This window comes from Typopeltis vanoorti, chromosome 11, assembly GCF_054136105.1.
Source record: "Typopeltis vanoorti isolate ZY-2024b chromosome 11, IOZ_Tvanoo_1.0, whole genome shotgun sequence".
NCBI classification, from domain to species: domain Eukaryota; kingdom Metazoa; phylum Arthropoda; class Arachnida; order Uropygi; family Thelyphonidae; genus Typopeltis; species Typopeltis vanoorti.
This window is the reverse complement of record NC_143559.1, coordinates 102,780,157-102,805,333: the sequence shown is the minus strand read 5'-3', so window position 1 is coordinate 102,805,333 and position 25,177 is coordinate 102,780,157. Positions and strand designations below refer to the sequence as shown.

General features: G+C 33.7%; 1 protein-coding gene across 4 annotated transcripts in view; it reads right to left on the bottom strand.

Moving 5' to 3' along the window:
• Positions 1–25,177, bottom strand: part of LOC150101886 (CUE domain-containing protein 1-like) — a 150,507-nt gene that overhangs the window by 23,763 nt on the left and 101,567 nt on the right. For 2 of the 4 annotated variants that reach the window (XM_090400033.1, XM_090400034.1), the window contains exons 7-8: positions 17,881–18,004; positions 13,587–13,791 (exon numbers count right to left, since the gene is read on the bottom strand). In XM_090400033.1, the coding sequence (XP_090256159.1) occupies positions 13,732–13,791; positions 17,881–18,004 (184 nt within the window). In that variant the 3' untranslated portion in view covers positions 13,587–13,731. The remainder of the gene's footprint in view (positions 1–13,586; positions 13,792–17,880; positions 18,005–25,177) is intronic. The other 2 variants (XM_090400036.1, XM_090400035.1) reach the window with 1 other exon arrangement.

The following is a 25,177-nucleotide window of genomic DNA, read 5'->3' as shown; positions in this document are numbered from 1 at the left end:
ATATGACTGATGTATAGAGGAAGTTGAAGTTCAAGGGCCATATAGCAAAGATTGCAAATACAACTCAGAGGATATTTGCAATGCTGAAATGAATATTGACATATAAGGATAAAGAAGTCATTTTGCTTCTTTACAAAGCTTTAATACAACCTCACCTAGATTATTGTGCAGATCTGGTCTCCTGTTTACAAGGTGATGAAGATCAAGTGGAGAGAGTGCAATGGATAGGAGTAACCTGTGGAATGTTGATTATGACAGACTGAGAATTTTTGGACTCTAGACATTCAAACAGGAGAAAGAATGATTGATAGGACAGACTTATAAACTTCTGGAAAGATCATATCAGTAGACAGAATTTTTCATTTTATGGAGGGTGGAGAGAGAGGACAAGAGCATTCATGAGGGTTTAGAATGCAGTCAAGAAAGGGATAAGAATTAGATTTTTCTCTCATTCTTCACCTTTTGGAGGTGAAGAGTGCATATATTGTGAATGAATTGGAAAAAAGGTATGACAGCTGGTGTGTGTGTCGATATCTTGCCTCCCTCAATGAGTCTGACAGATCATAAAAAAAAAAACTATTCTCAATATACATAATACTATATCCAGGATACATCTGAAGAGACAGTTAAATGCATAATCTTCATACTACTTCTAATGAAATATCAAACAGGAACCTCTTATGTGTTTTCTCCTAAGGAAGAACTCCATTCTCTGACACATCTTAGGAGTATATCAAGTGCCTTGTATACCTACAACTTGACCTACTTTGGTAGCAAGAAAGAAATGTTATTATCTGTCATGAAGAGCATAACATATACATTACCATATTACTGCAAAACAGGATTAGCAGACTAGACACCCCTTCAAAGGATTAAATAATCTGGAATCTTAATCTAGAGACCAAATATGGAACTTTAAGCTATTTCAGACTTTTAATGAGAAGATGATCTAATATCTAAAGACATTTACAAACATCTGTGATATAGTGTGATTTGAACCCAGTCTACTGGTTAAATAAGCAGTGATGCTATCTACATAGCAAACCAGGCACAGACTTTTTTTGGAATCAGCATCAGAAATGAAGCACTCCCTTTAATCTTAATGAGCATGGCTATATTAATTTTATTCAAAACTTGGGAAACTGTTATTCTCAACCACCTTCGGTCTAACAGCCACAGGCTACTTATATACTCATCACTAGATGGGCATGGGATTCTAGTCCTCCCACCTCAAATTTCAAATTGTTTCCATCAGTCACTTGATTGTAGTGTCTTTTGTTCCATGACTAACACTTCTGTGCTTTGAAGATGTTGTTTGAATTTAGAGAAATGTCAGAATCTTAAGAAAACTACCTGTGTTGTGTTAATAGCATTAAAAATATTTATTGAATTTTAAATGACTAATTGCAAAAGGCAATATTAATTAAGAATAGCCAAATATGTATGCACACAAACATGCATACATATGCTCGATTTTTTAGTAAAGCATGATATCTGTCAAAATAAAACGAGTCAACTACATAGTGGTTCAACATATATGTATGCATCTTACACTATAATCTTACATTAATCAACTTGTTACAGATGAGTGGAATAAGTTTAATAGTTGAGTAGTATTATACCTAAAAGGTGTGGATATGTTCCATTTAAAAGCCAAACAAACAGAAGTGTGTGAATTACAATACTAATTATTTCAGATAACCAATGGGTGTGATATGAGAAGAACATATTTACATTCAGAGGTCTATTTTGCTTTTAAATATAATGCACCTCCAAAAGGTACATTATATTTAAAGGGGGTCAAAATGATAGAGAACAGAGTGAGAGTTGAAACTGGTTCTATATGTAAAGTGTATAAAACAGTACAGAATACTACAAATATAAAATTTCTGCTGGCAGTCATAATCCATAACACAAAATTATCATTTTCGTGTTGAGAAAGCTTATACACAAAGCATCTCAGACACATTGTAGAAACGATAGTGGATACCAAAAACTGCTAGGAACTAAAACTTGAAATAATTCAGCCATGAAACATATAAGGAGTTCTGTCCTTAGATGTTTCACATCCCAGTGTAGATGCCAATTTGAAATCAAGTTGAGAAAAGTAAACACTAGTGGAAGCAGTATGTTGTAGTGGGCTGACACTTAATACATAAAGTGTGATCTGATTAGTCACTAAATTAATGTACATTCACACTGCATTTCTTTAAACCACCATTACAAAGTTAACAGATTTATAGACTTCACACTCATGTATTCCAAGAAAACTATGCTACTTGAAACTTGTTCACTGGGTTCTATATCAGTAACTGTACAATATGATTATAATTTTGCAAAGGCTTAACTCCTATCTTCTTACTCCTTTTTTTTTTTTTTTTTGTACATGACAAAGTATTATCCATTAATAAGATAATTTCCATATTATCTAAACCTTGGGTCATTTAGGTTTCTAGCCTTTTGTGAGTGGATTCACATTAAAAAAAAAAAAAAAAAAATGCAAGCCTGGTGACCCAATAAATAGTATCTTTGCTTTGCAACTAACAGGCTGCATGTTTGAACCCCTTCCCATAGCATGGGGTCTCTGGGAATGTCTTCAGGTGGCAGATATATTCACCAGTATGGGAACTAGAGATTTGATTACTGGAGGCTTAAAACAGCTTTAAAAACACAATTCCCCTTCTCCCACTTTTTTTTCTGTAACGTCAGTCCTATACACAAGAGGTTGTAGTCAGAATTTAAAGCAAGACTGGTGGTATCTTGCCATCTACCCATGAGTGGGTAGAAGGCAAATGAGAAGTAATCTTCTTTTAACTGAAATTGAAGTCCTTGTCATGAGGAAGGATTTTCAGAAAACAAGTAAATGGAACAAAAGATTAAAAGAAAAAGCAGATTGGGTGAATTAGCTAAACCTGCATTTTTTCCCCTTGGAAAAGCAGGCTGATTACAAAGTGTTCTCTTTTGGTTAGCATTGAGAATTTTTGGAAGGTTTTTGGTGTATCACTTCAAATGTGACCGCAATATTTCTAGGTTGGACAGATTGGATTTATTTAGTGTTAATAGCTGGACATTTGAGCAAGCTACAAATGCAACGTGTTTAAACAAACAAAGGCTAGAAGTAAATATAAGCCCAATAAGATAGAGATGTAGTCTTGTCTGATGAGCTAGGTATTATCTAAGATAAGATGATGCCATTGCCATTATCAAATTCAAGATATTTTGTTGCAAAACTAAGAACACACAGTTTTAGTAGCAGTGAAGATGACCAGGTTGTCATTACCCACATTGAATGATGGAAGGACATTTAAAGATTTTGAACAGCTTGGAATTTGGGCATTACAATTTCCTCAAAAGGAACGGAGCATACTATCATAAATAAAACCATGGATATGATTTGAGGTAGTTAGCAAAAGCAGTTCCTTTAAGTATAGGAAAAAGAGGGCCTGCATTGGCAGAGATTGGAAAGATCTGAAAAATCTGGCTACCCATTTACAAAGAGTGAAGGCAGACCATAAGATGGCAATTTGCTGAGCAGTGTCCTTTATGTCACAACCAAGGATATATCTATCTAAGTCATTTAACAAAAATCTGGAAATATGTGTAACACAGGTCTCTTGAAATCTTTCTACTGCACATGTCCAGAGATAGATGATATAGGCAAGGAGAAATTTGCTGTATATCCTAAGCAGCAGTATCTGCATTGGAGTCGCTGATTAACAGGTGGATTTCTGGTGATGTCTGAATGACTTTCTTTACTATTTGAGAAATCTAATGCTTAGCCACATGGTACTAATGGCATTACAGGATGCCAACCTTTCAGAAACAAAATTATTATTAAAAAGAGTTATGGCAACCTGCAAATGAAAGGCTAAAACCTATATAGCATTATTGCATAGGCCAAAAGTTAGATGAGGTGGGAACTGTACTCTGGAGTACAAATGTTTTTTTATGACAGTTCAGGGGTACATTTAAATAAGTGGTTGTTTCATACATCTGCCAATGAAAATCATTTCCTACTTAAAAACTTTTACAAAGATTCAGAATCAGAAAAACTATAATCTATTGGTTGCAGGGAAAACAGGGATTTTATACATTCCACACCCAGGCCAACAGAAATAAAAGGAACTTTAAACACTATTATTATTTGATCTTTCTGGATTCCATTACCTCATCACAGGAGATCTATTATTATATATGATTCTCACAGAGCCTGTTGACTAAAAATTACTGAAAATTTTTCATATAACCACATATATATGATTATAGGCAAGAAAAAAAAAGTGAAAAACTAAAGCATTGATTTTTTCTTATATAGTTTTATAAGGATGCTTAAACTAAGAGCATGATGTAAACATTGCAATGCTAAACAGAGATTTAGCAGAGATGAAGCTTAAGAGAGAAGGGCAAAAATTATTTACTTTCAGACCTCCAAATTTAAAATTTAAATCCCTACCTTCACATGTCTAATATTATAAAGGGAGTCAATGAAGTGCACTATTTAAACATGACAAATGTGCATATTTAAAAATTCTATAAGGAGGAAGAGAAAAGGGTGGGGGGAAAAACAGATTATTTAAAATAACTGTTTGGCATATAAGATTATTCTAAAGTGTGCAATTATTAAATACAATTTAAAACTAATGTCTATACATCCAATCACGAATCTCTTGCTACATTGTTAAGAAATACTTTCAATGGCAATTGAAAGTATTTCTTAACAAGAAATACTTTCAATTATAAAGGCAATCTTCCTTAATAAACTTAATTTTCAAATAAAGTATTTGAATTTTAAAATTAAGTGAAAAAAATAAAAAAAATATATATATATATATATATTACTCATTCAATCCTAAATCATAAAATAAAGGTAAATTTGCCAAATGCAATTTTCAAACTTACAAATATATATGTTGAATAAAGACAAACAAGGGCATTAAATATTAAAACTATCAGGCATTTTAGTTTAAAAATGATGTTTAATAAATACGCACAAAAAGAAATGTGTATCAGTATTTCATTATCTTATAATATCACATAGCTAAAGAAACATTTTTTATATTAATTAACTAAACTACAATATTAAGTAACATAAGTAGATGTTATTATGGATCTCAAAGCCATTTCTTCTCTCTTCCCACATACAATTTATATGAATTACTGAGATTCTCAGCAGCTTTGTGCAGATGCATAATTACCAAATATTTATCCTCTAGACCAGGGATTCTCAACCTATGGTACGCGTACCAATGGTGGTATGTGAGCCACTGCCGGGTGGTACAAAAACAGAGTATAAAATAAAAGGGTAAATTAACGTATTTTTTTACTCGCAACATGAGTTGAGAATTAAAAATGTATGTACAAATATTTAACAGTTCTACTTAAAATATTTCATGCAACTAAATGAAAACAATTAGATTTTAGATTATCATTAAAAACTTTTGTATAATAATATACAAAAATAATATGGAAGTTCAATTTGAATTTAATAAGTATTAATCAAATGACAATGACAGAAAGTAACTCGAATATATTTGATTGGACAACAATGGGAAACAGTTTGTCCATTGTTGTTTGATTAGCCGCAGTTACAGGTAAGAAAGTAGTGATGTTAGATTATTGTCTTTGAATGTGAGATTTTATTTGTGAAATTGTCATATTTATATGCAGTTTGTGTCAGAGGATAGAAACCGGAACATGAATAAGTGGTTAACGAGTGGGTCCTCAAAAAGATCGAAGGAAGAAATGAGTGTAAGTGGTGGAAACAATTCTTCTCTGCCAGAAGCCACTACTTCGAATCCTAACCAACCGACGGAGGACATCATTGTACAAGAATGCAACAAAAAGCCCCGTACAGCACAATGTAAATATAATCTTAGTTATTTATCATATGGTTTCACATATATTGGAGAAGAAACCACACCTGTTCCCCAGTGTGTGATTTGTTATGAAACACTATCAAAACATTCGATGAAGCCTTCCCTTCTTAAACATCATTTTGAAACCAAGCATGGCGATTTAAAACACAAAGCTTTGGAATATTTCCAGAAAAAACTGTCCAATTTGTCAGCAAGAAAAAAACAAATATCCTCATTTTCAGGATTTAACACGAAGGCTCTGGAGGCATCTTATGAAGTCAGTTTAAGAATAGCTAAGGCAGGAAAACTTCACACGATCAGAGAGTCATTAATATTACCAGCAACTACAGATATGGTTAGAATAATTTTGGGGGAAAAGGCAGCAAAACAACTTGAAATGATTCCATTATCCAATAACACCGTATCATGAAGAATTTCAGATTTGTCTTCAAATGTTAAGGAGAAGTTAATAGAAAAAGTTCAGGCTAGTAAATATTTTTCTATACAATTGGATGAAACTACCGACAATACCAGCATGGCCCATCTTCTTACGTATATAAGATTTATAGATGGGAAAACAGTGAAGGAAGAGTTCTTGTTTTGTGAACCACTGCCTGCTCAAACAACCTCAAATGAGATATTTTCAAAATTAGATCAATTTACGAAAATGAATGACATAGAATGGAATAAATGATGGAGCACATGCAATGGTTGGGAAATACAGTGGCGTTGTTACAAAAATTAAAGAAGTAGCTCCACAAGCAAAATTTGTACATTGCAGCATTCATCGCGAGACTTTAGCCACAAGAAATATGCCTGTTACTCTGAAGACAGTTTTGAATGAAAGTGTGAGAATTGTTAACTTCATGAAGTCCAGAGCTATGAGACTATTTTTCATTTTCTGCAATGAAATGAGTGCTGAACATGATTCTCTTTTACTTCACACTGAAGTTAGGTGGCTGTCGAGGGGAAATGTATTGAGCCACCTGTTTGAACTTCGTTCAGAAGTGCAGATTTTTCTCTCTGACAAATCCTCAGATTATTTCACTGATGAACTGTGCCTTGCCTGGTTGGCTTACCTGGCAGATTTATTTTGCCACATCAATCAGCTGAACACGAGCTTGCAGGATGCACATACCTCCTTATTTTTGGTACAGGATAAAACTGTGGCTCTTAGGAAAAAACTTGGCTTCATCATCAAAGAAATCGATACTGGAAACACGTGTTCCTTTCCATTGTTGGATGCTTTCTTAACTGAGAATGAAACTTTTCTTCATAGTGAACTGGCAGTGAATATAAAAAAGCATCTTGGGAGTCTAATCACAGATTTCAAGGAATACTTCCCTGAAAACCTGGCTTCAGAATTTTGGATTAGAGAGCCGTTTTCCATTGACGACACCTTACCAGAAATGTTAACTCCTTCCGAGAAAGATGAACTGATAGAGCTCTCCTGTGACGGAAGTCTCAGGCAAACAATCAAGAGGATGGATTTAACAGATTTCTGGTTGGCAAGAAGAAATGAATATCCAATGATCTCAGAAAAAGCTGTAAAATTTCTGTTGGTGTTTGCAACTACTTACCTTTGTGAATGTGGGTTTTCTTCTCTAATTTATATCAAAAACAAGTACAGGAATGAGTTGAATGTTGAACCCGATTTAAGACTCAAATTAAGTCAACTGAAACCAGACATTAAGAAGCTGTGTTTAGCTAAACAAGCACAACCTTTACACTAAAACAAGAATGGGAGTTCTGTAATTAAAAAAATGTTACATTTATAGCTTGTACTGATTGTAAGTTTATTTGAGAACTGGAGAACCATTATCAGGAATATGTGTTTGTCAAAATTTGTTTATGTATTCACTCATTATTATTTTAATTTTTAAAAATTACACATTTCACAGAACAATCCATTGAATAGATTCAAAGAGTATCTGTTTCTCCAATAAATATCTGAATAAAATAATAAATAACTAAATAAATCACTAGTATTGTAGAGAAATGCTTATTTTTCCCCTGGGACATCTTATATCCTAAATTAAATATAGTGGTACGCCACCGGAAAAGGTTGAGAACCCCTGCTCTAGACTGCTTTTGTCTTAAGCAGTCTAGAGGGGGGGGGGGAGTTGTATGTCTGCTGACCAATTAAAGTTGTGCTATAAACAAACACTATTCTACATATCAAGGCTTGCAGATAAATCATATATAGTATGCATCTTATATTCTGTAAATGTATTGTCTACTACACAAAAACCAAACTTATTTCTCAAATACTGAAAAACAGTTGATGTACTAAGAATTGTGATTTCTTATACTTTGTGATCAAAATTTTTTTTTAAATAAATTAACTAAACTATAGAAAATTACTTCTTTCAGAAGATTGTACTAAATTTTAATTTTCCTTAGTTCAACAATGATCAGTGCACTAACATAAAGGTTAACTAACCAACTTACTTAAAGATGATAATGAATGAATGAATGTCAATGTCATTAACCCTAAATAAGCACAAGCTTACAGGCAATACTATGAAAAACATAGGAAATCAATTACAAAATGGCTACAAGAGGAGAATGTTCTATGTATTTAGTCAGCAAATTTTATTTTTATTTATTTTACTAAGAAATTTGCTAATCACACATCTCATTTATCTGATTTATAATTAAACTACACCAACATCTGTATGATTTGTGTAAACTTTACAAGCGTGTGTGTGTGTTTGCTGTTTATATTGAAAAAAAGTTCTTGTATTTTTTTAAAATCTCAAAATTACTGATAATAAAAAATTCGATAAAACTCTCCATAATTGAAAGTTAGTAAATTTTATTTAACTTTCCTATATCTTGTAACTTTAGATTAAGTTCCAAAACTAACCTAAAAGTATATCACCATATTCACAAACAGGTAACTATATCTGTAGAAAAATGCAAAATTGTAACTTCCACACAATGTGGCAAAAATGTTTAAAATACACAAGAATAAATATGTACACAAATCTGACCTTATCAATCATCTAAAATTTCTCTCATTTACTGCTGAAAATCTTTCAAATGATTTTGCTAGAATGGCAGGGGAGGGATGGTAATAACTTACTAGCCCTTTACAAATAGTAATCAATTGTATGTTAAAGTGACTAGACATTGAAATGAGAATGAGAAAGACAAAGGAAGAAAATTAAAAAATTTTTATAGGAAAGATAGACTTCTATTTGGGTTTGTAGGTCAGATTTATTTCAAACTAAGTTATACCAACTAGTTTTGCCAACTATAGCTGTTGGTTTCGTAGTGTGGTGTGCAGTGTGGTGGAGATATGTGGATGACATTTTTATTGTTTGGAAAAACACTGAAAAGGATCTGTTCGAGTTTCTAAGCAAGATCAACGCTTTGCACCACAAAATTAAATTCACTTTAGAACTTGAAAAAGAAAACCAATTACCATTTCTGGACACTTTAATTATGAAACAAACAGATGAACGCATCAGCCTTACAGTCAATCGCAAACCAACCAATACAGGTCGATTCTTGCACTTCACTTCTTCACACCACATTTCTCAGAAACTTAGCATTGTACACATGCTAAAAAATAGAGCCTCTCTCATTACGACAGATGATAAAAACCTCAAAGATGAACTCTCCCTGATATCAAATAACCTTACAAAGAATGGTTATCCTAGAAAATTGATCCACAAGATACGTTTTTGTGATCCCCCACAAAGACAACCTGAAGATATACATTATAATTCCACATACGAGGACAGTGTCCAATAAGATTGCCAGACTCCTCAAGCCACATGGAATACGAGTGGCTTTTAAGCCTTCAAAGACTATCTGCCAATTCTTAAGATCTCCAAAAGACAGTCATCCTTTTTACAAATATGCCGGAGTCTACAATATCCCCTGCTCGTGCAGCTTGAACTACATGCCAGACTTCTAGAATGAAATCAGGAAAAAGGAACACATAGGAGACGTAAACAATAATAGAGATTATTGTTTACGTCTCCTATGTGTTCCTTACAAAATTAACAAATCGGGGTTAGCCTTTCATTTCTCTAGGACAAACGATACCATAGAATGGGGCAAAAGCTCCATGCCCTACTTAGAGGAGGATTTCCGCTCCCGAATGATAAAAGAAGCCACAACAGTTATTCGTTCAAAACAAAACCTAAATAGAAACCAAAGGATTAATTCTGCCTGAGATCTGGAAGACCCTCATTAGATCTTTAAACTTGCCAGAATTAAATTTTGCTACAAATTATAGAACGTTCCTACATAACAAGTGAGATCATACATGCTCTATGCGTGTGATGTATGCATTCTTCTGTTTTTTGTAAAAATGCAATTATATTTGGTTCATTTACAGTTTTAGTGTTTAAGTGGTACATGAGCGGATACAAAACATTAGATCTGAATTAAGGCAAATAGATACAGAATGCTATCAGATTTACGAAGATATTTCCAGCAGTTTAGACCAAAACCTATGGTCACTTTTAGATAGAATGATAAATAATAGCAATGGAAAGGCCTTTTCAATCAACAAACAAAGCCAAATTAAAAAATGTAACGTTCTTTACGAAAAACATTTTCAGTCAAAACCTAGCCTGCCGGATAACACAGTCATCTTTAATTTCTCCGATTACGTTTTAACAAAACCAGAAGTGAGTATACTTAAAAAAAGGTTTCAACTTTGCTATTACCCCTGACCAAATTCCTAAAATTGACATCATATGCAATATAGAAAAGGCAGTTTTGTTGCTGCCGGAGCCCACAGCTAATGATCTCAGACTAAAAAGCAGTATCATTCTATCTTCTTCAAGAGCTCCCAACAAAAACATCACTCCTCTAGAGAAAAGAGCTATTTTTAAGTTAAGGAAAAATAAAGAAATCATCATCTTAAAAGCCGATAAAGGTAACTCTACAGTGATCTTAAACACCAGTGATTACAAAGAAAAGATAACTAACTTACTGTCTGATACATCTACCTACCATGTTTTAGATTCAGACCCCACATTAAAGAATCACAATGATACCAACGATTTATTACATAATATGGATAGCTGGCAAACAGACTTAAAACTTAGATTAAAGTCTATGCATCCACTAACACCGAGACTATATGGCTCTCCCAAAGTCCACAAAAATGGAAAACCGTTATGCCCCCATTGTTGATGGAATTAATTTGTCTACTTATTTATTATCAAAACACCTTGCAGGTCTCCTTAAGGCACACATTCACAATTCGGATACTTACATAACTCACAAGATTTCGTGGAGAAATTAAGCGACATCTCAATTTCCAATACAGATCTTCTGGCAAGCCTGGATGTTACATCTTTATTCACCAACATTCTACTTAGAGGAGTAATCAACATTTTAAGAAGCCTCTTCTCTGAAGACATTACTTCTCTGTTCCATCATTGTTTATAATCCAACTTTTTCCTATGGAATAAAACTATTTATCAACAATTATCAGGCCTTGCAATGGGAAGCCCACTTTCACCACCTTGTGCGGATCTCTTCATGGAGAAATTTGAGAGTAAAATTTTATCTCAACTAGACCCTAAACCTGCAGCATGGTGGAGATGTGTGGATGACATTTTTATTGTTTGGAAAAACACTGAAAAGGATCTGTTCGAGTTCCTAAGCAAGATCAATGCTTTGCACCACAAAATTAAATTCACTTTAGAACTTGAAAAAGAAAACCAATTATCATTTCTGGACACTTTAATTATGAAACAAACAGATGAACGCATCAGCCTTACAATCTATTGCAAACCAACCAATACAGGTCGATTCATGCACTTCACTTCACACCACATTTTTCAGAAACTTAGCATTGTACACATACTAAAAAATAGAGCCTCTCTCATTACGACAGATGATAAAATCCTCAAAGATGAACTCTCCCTGATATCAAATAACCTTACAAAGAATGGTTATCCTAGAAAATTGATCCACAAGATACTTTTCTGTGATCCCCAACAAAGACAACCTGAAGATATACATTATAATTCCATATACGGGGACAGTTTCCAATAAGATTGAAAGCCTCCTCAAGCCACATGGAATACGAGTGGCTTTTAAACCTTCAAAGACCATCTGCCAATTCTTAAGATCTCCAAAAGACAGTCATCATTTTTACAAATATGCCGGAGTCTACAATATTCCCTGCTCGTGCGGCTTGAACTACATTGGCCAGACTTCTAGAAGTTTTGAAATCAGGAAAAAGGAACCCATAGGAGACGTAAACAATAATAGAGAAGACAAATCGGGGTTAGACTTCATTTCATTTCAATAACGCTCTGTGTGTGATGTACGCATTATTCTGATTTTTGTAATATTGCAATTATATTTGGTTCATTTACAGTTTTAGCATTAAAGTGGTCTTACATCTATATATCTTTTACCCTGACAAAGCCAACAGCTTTGTTGGCAAAACTAGTTGGTATAACTTAGTTTGAAATAAATCTGACCTACAAACCCAAATAAAGTCTATCTTTCCTATAGTTCTTGTGGTCAAAAATAACTGTTTCATCATTATAAAAAAATTTTTTTTTACATTTCTAGCAACATATAAATATGATGCAGCTGTAAAAAAATAAATTTCAGTTTACATAACCAGCAATTGAGTGATGAAATGACATGATGACTGGTAATATAAGACAATATTATGATAATAACAATTATCTCTGCTTGATATGGGTGGAAGTTTAAAAGTATTCGCAGTTGTTTTTTGATTGCTCTAATAACATAACAAGATTAAATTTAATTCAAATCAAGTTTAGTCAAAACTTATGTTCACTTAATAGTCAAAGAAATAAAATATTGATCTTAATTACAAATATGCAAATGATACCCTGACAAAAACTGCTTAAATACATAAGTTTGAATTAAGTTTTTTCTTTATTTTAGATACCATTAAAATTTCTTTTCAAATTACACATATAAAGCATTATCCTAGCTATAGCCAATTATTATCTGATCAATAATCTGATCTACAGTTTAAATGACTATATTTTTTTTTGTACATAACTGTTACTTGGTCAAAAAAAAAAATTTCAACTTATTAAAATTTTAATTTAACAAATACAGCAGAAATAAGTGCCATCTTTAGAAAGAAGCTTGAGATGTGCTTAATTGCACAAATTTTCATAATCACTATTCAAAATCTACCAGACATCTGTACAACCAAATGTAACAAAAAAGGTAAGAACACATAAAAATGTCAAGTATGTAATCCACAAGCTGCATTATCTATACACTGAGTTTTAAAGTGGAATTTGAAATTAAGGAACTATATAAAAGCATATAGCTAAATACAAATTCAGAATATCAGATTGTATACATCTTTAACGAGTGAAATTAATAAAAGGAAAAATGATGGCACAAGGAAGATAAAGGATTTCTTAACATTCTGAAATATATATATATATATATATATATATATATATATATATATATATTTATATATGCAGGTATGTATGTATAGAACATGTATAGATATATCACATTTATAAAGATATATCACAATGAAATAAAAAGCAATATTCTTTTAAGCATACGGTAGCTTATAATTGCAAATAAATGTGTTGATTCTATAAAATAGTGTTATATATTATTTCAGTCATAAACGTTATTTATTGCCAAGAATATTTTCTGCTGGTCGCTAATAAATTCATGCAACATACTATAAAATAAATAAAAACAAATGCTACAAAATATGTGGTATTTTGCAATTACTGTTTATCATGAAGACTGTAGATAGGTCTAAATTCTGTAACATTAATATCACTGTTACCAGCAGAACGCCTTCCCTATTAATATATGCTTCTTATATCCTCCATGAGAATTCAAAATGTATAGGTGTTCCAAGTTATTCGATCAATCATAACATTTCATGTTTAAATGATTCCACATTTCTTGGCTTATCACTTGAACTTCCTGCCTATAATAAGGAAAACAAAAATAATTCTTAAGAAAGAATACACAAAGAGGGGGGGGGACTCAAAATCCTTCCCTTTCTCTTTTACTAACTTTGCCTCTTCAACACTAGATATTTAATGTCTCATATGTCATACTGAATATTTATTTATTTACTGGTAATGTATTTTTATTATTAACATTTCATAATACATAAATAGCGGAACTTAGTAGTTTCAGAAAAATTAAGTTTTAAAATTTAATTTTTTAACAGATACTAAATTAGTGAAGATGAAAACAGTTAGTGAATTAGCAAATAGTTTAATAACTGTTTTCATCTTCACTAATTTAGCATCTGTTATTTAGCATCCTAGTAATCACATCATTAAAAAAAAGAAGAGAAGAATGAGATTTATATGATGAAATGCAGTAATGATGTTTAATTAAATCTTAAATTGTTACCAATAATTACTGAAATGCCTGCTTTGGTGGACCAGCCCATTACAAGGCAACATTTGTTCCTGAAAAGGCTGCAAGTTTATATCCCATATTATTATTATTATTATGACTCAGGACCTCCATGAAGATACGAGACACAAAGTCTATCATACCACTCCTTGAACTGATTCACCATTCATGCTCTCACCACTGTATTGGGCAATGCATTCCACGGTTCAACTATATCAACTTCTGCATTACTTCAACCTTGGTATCACTTCTGGGTCTGGCTCCCATTGATGAGACCTCAGTAAAGGTCAAAACTGGTCTGGGTAGTCTGGGTAGTGGCCCCTCCCATAATGCATAGCATCACACATGTCCAAGGATATAAGCATTGCATTATGGGATACTAAGATAACTGATGTGAAGTCGTTAGCATCTATATACAAGTCGCCTAGTTGTGAAGTGACTTCGTGTGTAAACTTTGTTTGCTTACACTTGGATAAAGGATGAAACCAAGAATATAATTTCTTTCATCTCTGTCACAGTGATATCTTCAGGAATACAATATTAAAATTGTAATAATGCATACACCAATAAGTGGAAGAAATTAAACTATTTTGGACCTACGAAGGAGATCCTCTATGGGTACTGTTCACTAGTCTTAGCTGGTGGATGGGAGACCTAAGAATTAAACTAACCCAAATCATGGTAAGTTTAACACAACCATATTTAGATATTTTAGGCTGGGTTTTTAAAATCTGCTGTTGATTCTTAAAAGAGTCTTTCAAGTTTGTATTTGTTTAATGAAGTATAGTAGTGTTTTTCATTTGATCCTGAAGGTATCCAAAGGCAAGGTCAGCTATTACCTGAGTGACCATAAGTTGTGACAGCGAATATATTTTTTGTGTTCATCTAGGTAGATGTTAGCATATCTCTCAGTCTGACCATAATCTGATAAGTTGTAAGAATAACGAATCTTTAAACACCTGGAACAGAGAGGAGAGGAAGTGGGTCCTTAGGAGTGCAAAGAAAGGAAGTGAGCTTCAAATAAGGTTTGAAAGCAGTGCAGAGATTATATTTCTTTAACATTCTGGCTATTTTTTCTGAGATGCACCAGATAAAGGAATTTCTTCAACTATCAAAAAAGCATAGAAGATTTGGACTTCTAGTCTTAAAATTCTGCTATTTAAGCAATACAGCTTCTAAAATCCATAAAATATTGCAAACTAATCACACATGTGCAGCCCCTTCTCTGGTACTACTTGGGTTTTCATCTTCCCATTACTCCTGGAATTGACATTCTTTCCACTAAAAAAAGTAAAATGTGGTATAAAGAAATCTTTAATCTCTTTCGCCACAAAGTTCCACAGTTGGGTACTGACAACAATATTTTGTTTCATAACTTGATGAAGTTCCAAGGGTACCCTAACGGGAAGGATCTTGCTTTGAGAATTGCATATGGCTGCCTTCCAGTCAATACCATCAAATGGAGGTATTTTAACATCGGGGATCCAATCTGTGACATCTGTTACCGATTGGAAACAGTAGAACATCCATTCTCCAGCTGTCCTCTTGCCCTGTGTATTTGGAACAGATTGTGTAATGTGTTGGGCATTCCATTACTTACTACAGAACAGGTTATTTTTTGCAATATCCACCACCTGTCAGCAATGGGAAGATAATTTTGATTTTTATAATTCATGAATTAAAATACCATTTATGGAAGGTTAGAAAGAAACATGGATTTGAAAACCAGCAATATGACATCCAAATGCTTCATAATATTGTATTTATTGTTCAGTCAGACAATTTTTGTATTTAGAAAGAAGCATTCTTGGAGATATCAAATTCATAACTAGATGGTGTGGACCACTTACATTATGCAATATTCACCAGGGGGAGATAAATTCTGTCTATTCTTGCTGAGAGGTTTTTTTTAAATAGTTCCATCCTCTTAATTCAATGTGGTCTTATAATCAATTGCAGGGATGACTGGAGAGCAATCCCAGGGAGAGAAGGCCAACTCAAGGCAATTAACCTAGATGGGGCTAACCACCTGGGTATCAGTCATCTTTGCACTTTAGTTTCAATTGGTCTTTTGGTTGTTCATCTATATGAGATTGGTGAAAAAGGAAAACTGATAGCCTTTGGCTATATATTGATATAAAAGAGCTGAGGCCTTTTCTCTATCTCTCATGCTATCTATCTGCTTTTCTTTCTCCTAATACTATCAGGCTCTCTTGCACCCCTATACAAACTACTCTAGGCCTATGATGAACTCTTTACTTTTCACCTCAATAAAGGTCGAAACTGATCTGGGTAGTGAACCTTCCCATAATGCATAACATTATACATACCCATAAGGATTTGCATTATGGGATACTAAGGCAAGTGATAAGTCATTAGCTTCAGTATATGAGTTGCCCTAGTCCTGATTATATTTCAGGCACAAACTTTGTATGCTTACACTTGGATAAAGGATTAAACCAAGTATATAATTTCTTGGTATCTTGAATTTATTTTACTTCTCTTGCATTGCTATCACATAGCGAGTAGTTTTGTTTTGTGTTAGTCTTTCTCCTGTTCACTCGAGAAGGAATAAAAGTTCTGTAGGAAGCAAGAGACTAAAGTTACAGGAGTTTTGTCAATATAGAACAATATCCGTTGGTTTATGTGATTGAAAGGAAGCTATGCACGAAGAATACAATGTGAATTGAAGAATACACTGGCACTTGCATAATAGTTAAGCAGTTGGTTTTATGTATATATTTGTGCTTTTTGTAAATTAAAGATATTTATTTTGGTTAAAAAAGAGTGTGAGGACTCAATCTCTTAATGGGTTTAATGACTTTAAAATAGGAATTTAACAGGTTAAATTACACGTGAGATCTCCTGGCATACAAACCTGTGTGCAAGGTTAATTGGGAATTTAGTTTCAGTATTTTCTTTTCATTTTGAATTTAAGTTTTAAACCACTTGGAGCATGTGAGAGAGAGAAGTAAAAATATATAACCTCCCACACACTCAATACCACTTCTACTTCTCCCATCCCATTCTCTCTATCCTCTCTGAAAATATTTATATTCTATCCCTATATCATCGTCCTGTCAACCAAGTCTCACTGATGCTGATAATTTTTTTTTGTGAAGTCAAGTCAATCAAAGGAAATCCCTCTTTTATTTCTGATGCTACTAGCATAATATAACATGCATTTCAACATCCCCTTGGATCCAAGGGGATGTAATTAACAATGTGATGTAATTAACATCAGATTGTTAATCTGATGTGTGATGTAATTAACAATCTGATCAGATTCAGAACCTGGAAAATTGTACTCAGCATTGCATGATCATTCCTATACTCAAGCATTTATCTCAGGGATAGACGAACATGTTTGACTGCATCTGCTCTAATGCAAATCCTCTCAATGCAATTCATCAGGCAAAAATATAATAAAAGTATTTCTTATACTTTCATTTAATATGTTTCACTGCCAAGTTAAAGTCTTTTACTTTGTTATTTAAATTAACAGCAATAAAAAATCTAATTCATAATATATATCTACTGTTCACATTCATTAATTATATAAGAACTACAATACAGCACTAAAACAAAGAGAAGTTTAGAAAATATTTTAGCTTGAAAGATGGGGGGAAAAGTCACAAAACCTTACATGACTGTTCCAAGTAGCCTTCTTATTAATCTCTGCTTCAAAATCATCTTCTTCAGACAGTTCAGAGTAATTATCTTCATTGAGCAATAAGTTATCTCGAGATGGGTTGATACCATCTCCCAAACAAAGTTTGTTAAGGAAAATAAATAAATAAATACCTAATCTAATTGAAAATTATTGTCCAAGATATGTTTACTGAATTATTGACATACAGCATCAAAACAAAATATTCAACACACTGTATCATGGTTTCATAAAGAACTGCTTATTTTGCAGTGCACTGTTTTAGAATCTCTTGCAGTAATCCATTTATTCTGAGTAAGTTATTTTGATACAGCAAGCTAATGGCATTAAAGAATTCTCGAATACTATATTTTAAAGTTGAGGAGCTGAGAGCAAGAAGGCTCTCAGTTCCTCACTTATAATTTGTAGATGATCTCTTGGAGTAGTAACGTAAGTTGTTAGTTGGAGAGCATTTCATGAAGAATAAGAAAGAAAGAAAAAAAATTTAGTAGAAAACAGGCACAAGGACAAAGAAATGAGTAAGGGAAAAAATTAGACAGAGAGGAGCTGCAATAGAGAACCAGAGATTCTATAACCCTCTATAAATCGGAGCAGTGGAAAAATGAAAAAAGAAGCAGATAGGATCACATGTTCTTTGTTCCTAACCAGGGTATTTGGTGCTATATATCCTACTTGGGTGATGAATGTAATACTGACAGTTACAAAGTTTTGTTGTAATCTTTGCTATGATTAGCATATCGAATCTAATGCTCCGGATAGGTCCATTTTTCTATTATTTCAGCTTTGTCTATTATTTGAGTGTGATTTACTTCCATCATTACTTCACCAAAAAAACAGAAACATGGCATTTCTATTTTTTTAGATTTTTGATCATGGGGAAATAATGAAATTCTGGCAGTGTTCAGCAGTAGGTAAATAAAAAAATCCTCACAGACATATTGGAAAACCTTTTTTTTTTAATTAATAATGATATCATCATTGAGGTAGTGAATTTCACTCAAAGTGGGAAAGACAATGCCCATGGCTTTTTTTTTTTAAAAATATGTTTTTAATGGAATAAAGGAAAAGTATGCTGTAATCCAATGGTTTAATTCCAGTTTATTACTGGAAGAAGGTATTTTGTGGTCATTCTTAAATCAGTTTTGGTGGATTTGATTTCTGAAAAATTCAGAACTACAAACAAAGTAAGAACTTCTGGAAACAGAACTGATATACAGTGGTATCTCGACTTACGGACTTAATTCATTCCTGACCACGGTTCGTATCTCGAAACCCAATTTTCCATTATATCTTATGGAAAATCAATTAATCTGTTCACAGATTCCAAAATTAAAAAAAAAATAAATAAAATAAAAAACTATTCTCAACTAAATGAAGAAAATGCCAAGAAATGGAGGAGTGAGAAGGAGCATTTTTACACTATAAATATGCATTTTGTATAAAATCGCATATTAATTTTTATTTATTAAATCTTTGGTTTTACATGATTAGTATGAAAATCATCTTCCATTAAATTGTAAAAAAAATCAATTTTCTTGTGGCTGGTTTTGTTGTTCAGGAGTTTGATTTGTTGTCATCAGTTGCTTCTTTTGTCTCTTAGGTAAGGAAGGTTTAAAAAATCTATCCAATGTTGACTGACTCTGTTGATTCCTTAACACCCTTCTAAAGTGATTAATGGCATTGTCATTGAAGATATTGGTGACTCTAGAAACAACACATATGGATGCCACTTGTTAACCAATTCTTGCAATTCGCCCCAGCGCTGCAAGATTTTTTTATGTCACCTGTTGGAATTGCTCCCTTTTTGTTGCTGTCTTCTTCGTCCTCTGAAGATATTTGTGTTTCCTCCTCATCCCTTTCTTTTTCCTGCTCTCTTAACTCCTATAGCTCTTCGGTGGTCAGCTCAATGTAGTGCTCCTCTACGTCTGCTTCATCAACTTCCAAATGCATGGTCTTGCCCAGGGAGACAACTGTATCTACAATGTCAATTTCGCTTTCAGGTCCTTCCAATGCAGTTCCTCTGACACAGTTGGGCAACAACTTTTTCCAGGCTGATTTTAGAGTTCTCACAGAAACATCTTCCCATGCCTGACTAATAAGATGCAACCAATGAAGAATATTGAAATGATTCTTCCAGAATTCCCTGGGGGGTTAATTCTATGTCAGTGATAACTTCGAAACATCTTTGGAAAAGAGCTTTGGTATAAAGCTTTTTGAAGTTGGAAATAACATATTGATCCATTGGTTGTAGGAGTGGTGTGGTATTAGGAGGCAATCCAAAATCCTAGAGTTGGTTTACCACTAGGATTTTCAGAGTGGTAAACCAACAGAGGTTTTATCTTCAGGTCACCACTGGCATTGGCACAAAAAAGCAAAGTTAGTCTATCTTTCATTGGCTTGTGTCCTGGCAATGCCATTTCCTCCTTTGTGATGAACGTTTTCTTCCAGAAAATGCCAGGTTTAATCGCAGTTGAAAACTTGTTCTGGTCTGTAACCTTCTGACTCCATCAGTTTCTGAAATTCCTTCATGAACCTTTCAGCGGCTTCTTTGTCAGCACTAGCACCCTCTCCATGTATAACAATACTATGGATACCAGTTCTATTCTTGAATTTCTCAAACCATCTTTTGCTAGCTTTAAACCCTTTGCCAATGTCTTTGCTACTGCTAGTGGATGGCAAGTTCTGTGAAAGAACTTTGTAAATAGTCTGAGCTTGTAAACAGATCATATTTTGAGATACACTATCTCCTTTGGCCACATCCAGTTCCTTATAAAAATCTGCTTTCTTCACAATTGTAGCTATGGTGGATTTGGACAAGTCATACCGCTTGCACAGATCACTTTGCCTGACTCCTTTCTCATATTTTCCACAATCTTTTTCTTAATTTCTATTGTGATTTTCTTCTTCTCTTCTTTCTTTTTTCTTCGATCTTCTATTGTGTCCAAAACAGAAGAGAATACAGGAATGGATCACAAACTCCAAAATGAGATAGAGTTGTTTTTCTCTAACAGATGATAAAAGAGAAGCTAACTACAAATAAATTCTTCACAAACTTTAGCTCTGCATTTTAAAGTTTTCCTTTTATATACAGATAGATACTCTTTTAATAACCATAATTATTCCTGTTCAACCCTGTCCTTGCTGAAGGATTATTATTATTATTATTATTATTATGTCACCATCTGCATTCAGTAAAGTACTCTTCCACGTGTATTCTTTCTTTTGCTTGTGGCATAATGATAAAATTCTTTTGGATTGCTGATCACTGCCACCAGTTGGTGACAGTAATCATGCTGTGGTTTCTTGGGAAGTATCGAATTATATTGATGTTTTCATTAGAACAGGTTACATGCCGAACTACAAAGCTGGAAATTATGGTCAACTTAGGAGAATAGTATTGTTAGACCCTAAATGAAGGAATCTTGGAAAGAAAGCATTCATTTGGAATCTAACATATAAAACTCACTGACAAAGAGAAATACCTGCACATCAGCTGTAATTAAAAGTGAAACTTCTTCACTTTATGTAAAATTTGTATTCTTTATTTTAAGTACCTTATATTTAAGCTGTGGTGATTATATTAAGATTTCATTTTAAAGTATGTCTAAAAAGAGAGATAATCTGATTTAAATTTAAGCCTCACTTAAGCTATGTAAAATTTACTGTGAGTCATCTAAAAAGTTGCTAAGTAATAATTCCTAGAAGGCATAAAGCTACACGTGTACAGTGTGACGCTAGCGGCTATAGCTTACTCGGAAAATTACGTTGCCATGTATTCTGTGAATCCAAGCATAACAACGTCGTAAAAGCGAAGGATGAACCTAAAGGAGTAAAAAGATAAGGGCCGTGTGCAAAAAAAAAAGGGGACTGAGAAAAGAGGGCGCTCTATAGAAGAAGAATATAAGGGGTTGAGCCCATATCGGAAGAGTCAGACACTCTCTGGTTGTAACGTTTTCCTGTTTTGGTGGTTCGGAAGTTAGCAGGCAGTTTCGCGTAGGGGGGGTGAAGTCTGTGATAAGATGTCGGACTGCGAGCGTTCTTAAAATGAAGTAGGATTCTATGCTAAGCAGAATCCTAGCAGAATCAAGCCGTCACTGAAAAGTCCCATCGAGTTGTTCCTGAAATCAAAAATTTGAGTCCGTTTTTGGCAGAAGGAATGAAGATAGCATAACCCCTATGTTGGCGTATGGACAGCCAACAGATGAGAAGTATCCAGACATACACATGGTGCACAATGACGCGGAAAAAGCTCGGTAAGGTGCAATTACTCTAATTTTGTGTGAAAGTTCATTAGAAGAGAGAAGATTGTTTACGAATATGAAATTAAGAACTGTATTCTAAAGAACTCTGTGGACAGTCTCTATTTAGAAAGTTAACTTCCTTTGAGAGTAAGAAGAATTGTTTGGAAGAGATCTTTTGTAATTTTGTATGTGATAGGATTAACTTGATGTGATAAGAATAGTAGAATTTAGTATCTCAGTAACATTAGAATGTTTGTTAGTTATCTCTTACGAGTAATACTACTGAAAGGAATTTAGCTTAACTTCATATCATTTGCTATATATCCCAATGTGCAGTTACTGTGTTTAGCATGCCTCATAAGATTTAATTAGTCTAGAATGTGTGAATCTCTTAGTTTGAGTTTTATTTAATATTGAGCATAACTGAGTGTATGAATTTTGTATAGATATTCCAATAAACATGCTGTATTTACCTGAACCTGAGTCATGCCTGATTACGATTCCAACTTACCACTTATAAAAATAGAACCTATTTTGGCGGGAAGGATTTAGAGAGTGAATATAAATATAGATTTAGGTCACGACTGCAATAATCTGAATCTATACGGCAGTTTAAATAAGATATTGTGTAAGAAAGCTAAGAATCTAATATTGTCTCCCTGAGTAAGGATCTTTTCTACCATAGGATACTGGCTGGCACAGCAAAATATAAATTTGCCAGTATCCAAAGAGAAAACAATCCTAGATATAAGAATAAGATTAAAGTAAGAGAAGAAAGAATAAATAAAGAAAGGTAAATATATAACAATAGAGCAGCCGGTAGGATTTTGATTGTATAAGGTTTTAGGTAAGAAAGGATAGATTTAAGTAAACAACAAATTAAGTATAAATTATATAGAAACATCGATATATAGTATTATAACAATATTATAACATTTTAACAGTATCATTGGTATTCTCCTAAGTTGATCCATGGTATCAGTTACTGAATGGGAAAAATGTCAGCGATGCATAGGAATCTTTGAAAAAGTGCTTAAATGAAGTGGTATCTGAATGTATCACTAGTGTTTGAAGAATAAATAGGTTGCAAGTGAAATGATGTGAACCTCATTAAGCAAGATATCCACAAGAAGAAGATGATGTGGAAAGAATATTATGAGAGGAGTTATAAAATATATAAAGCACAGGCCAAAAAAGTAATGAGTATTTTGCAAAAAAGCTAAATCAGAGTATAAAAAGAAATTGGCTATGCAAGCTAAAGGCAATCCAAAAGAATTTTATTGTTATGTTGCAAACAAAAGAAACAATGAATGCGGAAAAATAACTTTACTGAATGCAGATGGTACTCTAAGTGTCAGAAGCTAATGAGATTGTTCAATTAATGAGTACTCACTTTGCTAAGATACATTAACCAGGTGTACGTAACATGGTGCACATTGCCACTACCACAATGGATGAAGAGTTAGATGTAATGAAATTTGAGGAGCTGTTGCATAACGTGAATAAGAATTTGTCAATAGGTACAGATGGAATATCAGCATGTTTTCTAAAGGAATATTCAACCAATGGCTAGGCCTTCCTTTCACATGTTTGTATAACATGAGTCTCAGTTCAGGAATGATACCACAGGAATGGAAGGAATGTATGATAGTTCCATTGTACAAGGGTGATGCAAAAGCTAATGTTTCTAACTACTGACCTATCAGTATCTCTGGTGTGGTAGTGAAGATTTTAAAGAAGTTGGTAAGAACTCGCATACAGAAACAAGCTATACTCTGCAAGGAGCAGCATGGGTTTACTAAAGGAAGATCATGTTTGAGCAATTTGCTCATATTTCATAACAATCCTATGGCCGAGTGGGATAAAGGAAATGGATACACTATGATAATGTTGGACTTTGTTAAGGCATTTCATAGGATATCACACAAAAGGCAGTTGCATAAACTGGTGAATATGGGATTGGAATATAAACTCTTGACTTGGATCAGTGGATGATTGACAGACAGATATCAAAAAGTGGTATACAGTGGGTGTAAATCTGCCAGATTTAAAGTGACTAGTGGTATACCTCAGGGTTCAGTCCATTGCTGTTCAATCTGTACATTAATGACATTAGGAAGGGTCTAACAAGAGATGTTCAACTGTTTGCCAATGATGCGAAGATAGGAGAGCAATCAGGTATGCTACTGATATCCAGCACCTCGTTGAATAGGCTGAAAATTTGGGCAAATGAAAATAGCTGTCATATTAATGCTAGTAAGTGTAAAGTTATGCACTTTGGTGTGATAAGATTTCCAGTGGGGTTATGCTACAAGAAACTGATGAGGCTCATCAGTTTCTTGTACTCAGAGGATAATGACGAAATTTTTCGTTATATGAAAGGTGGGGGGGGGGGGACATTCGTGGAAGCTGAGTTTGTTCGCAAGAAAGGGGTAAGAGCTAGGTTTTTCTCTCACAGAGCAGTGAGTGAGTGAGTGAATGAAACAGTTTTCCTTTAGGGGTAGTGAGTACATCTAGTGTGAATGAATTTAAGAGAAGGTACGACAGCTGGTTTGGGTGAGTTATAGCGTCTCTTGATGAGTCCTTCACTCCCTAGAAGTCTCAGATAATAATAATAATAATAATTATTATTATTATGTGGCCATCTCCATGGAGTTAGAAGACTCATCGGGGGAGACCCAATCTATCCACACAATCCATCTTACCATTAACAGACAAAGCACTCTTAAATGACTCTGGCAACCCATTCCACTCATTCACAACTCTCCAAGCAAAAATCCAGTCCTCATAACCCTACCAACCCCATCTTTGTTCAACTTCCATGGATAACTTCTTGTTCTAGCCAAGTGCGGAAACATTTCTCCTGCATCAATTCCATAAAACCCTTTAAGCAACATAAATGTTTCTATCATATCCCCAATTTTCTCCTATCAACCAACTTATGCAATCCATATACCCTCAATCTATCCTCATAGGGAGGAACATTCCACAGATCACTCACCAGCTTGATCACTTGCTTCAGAATCTTCTCC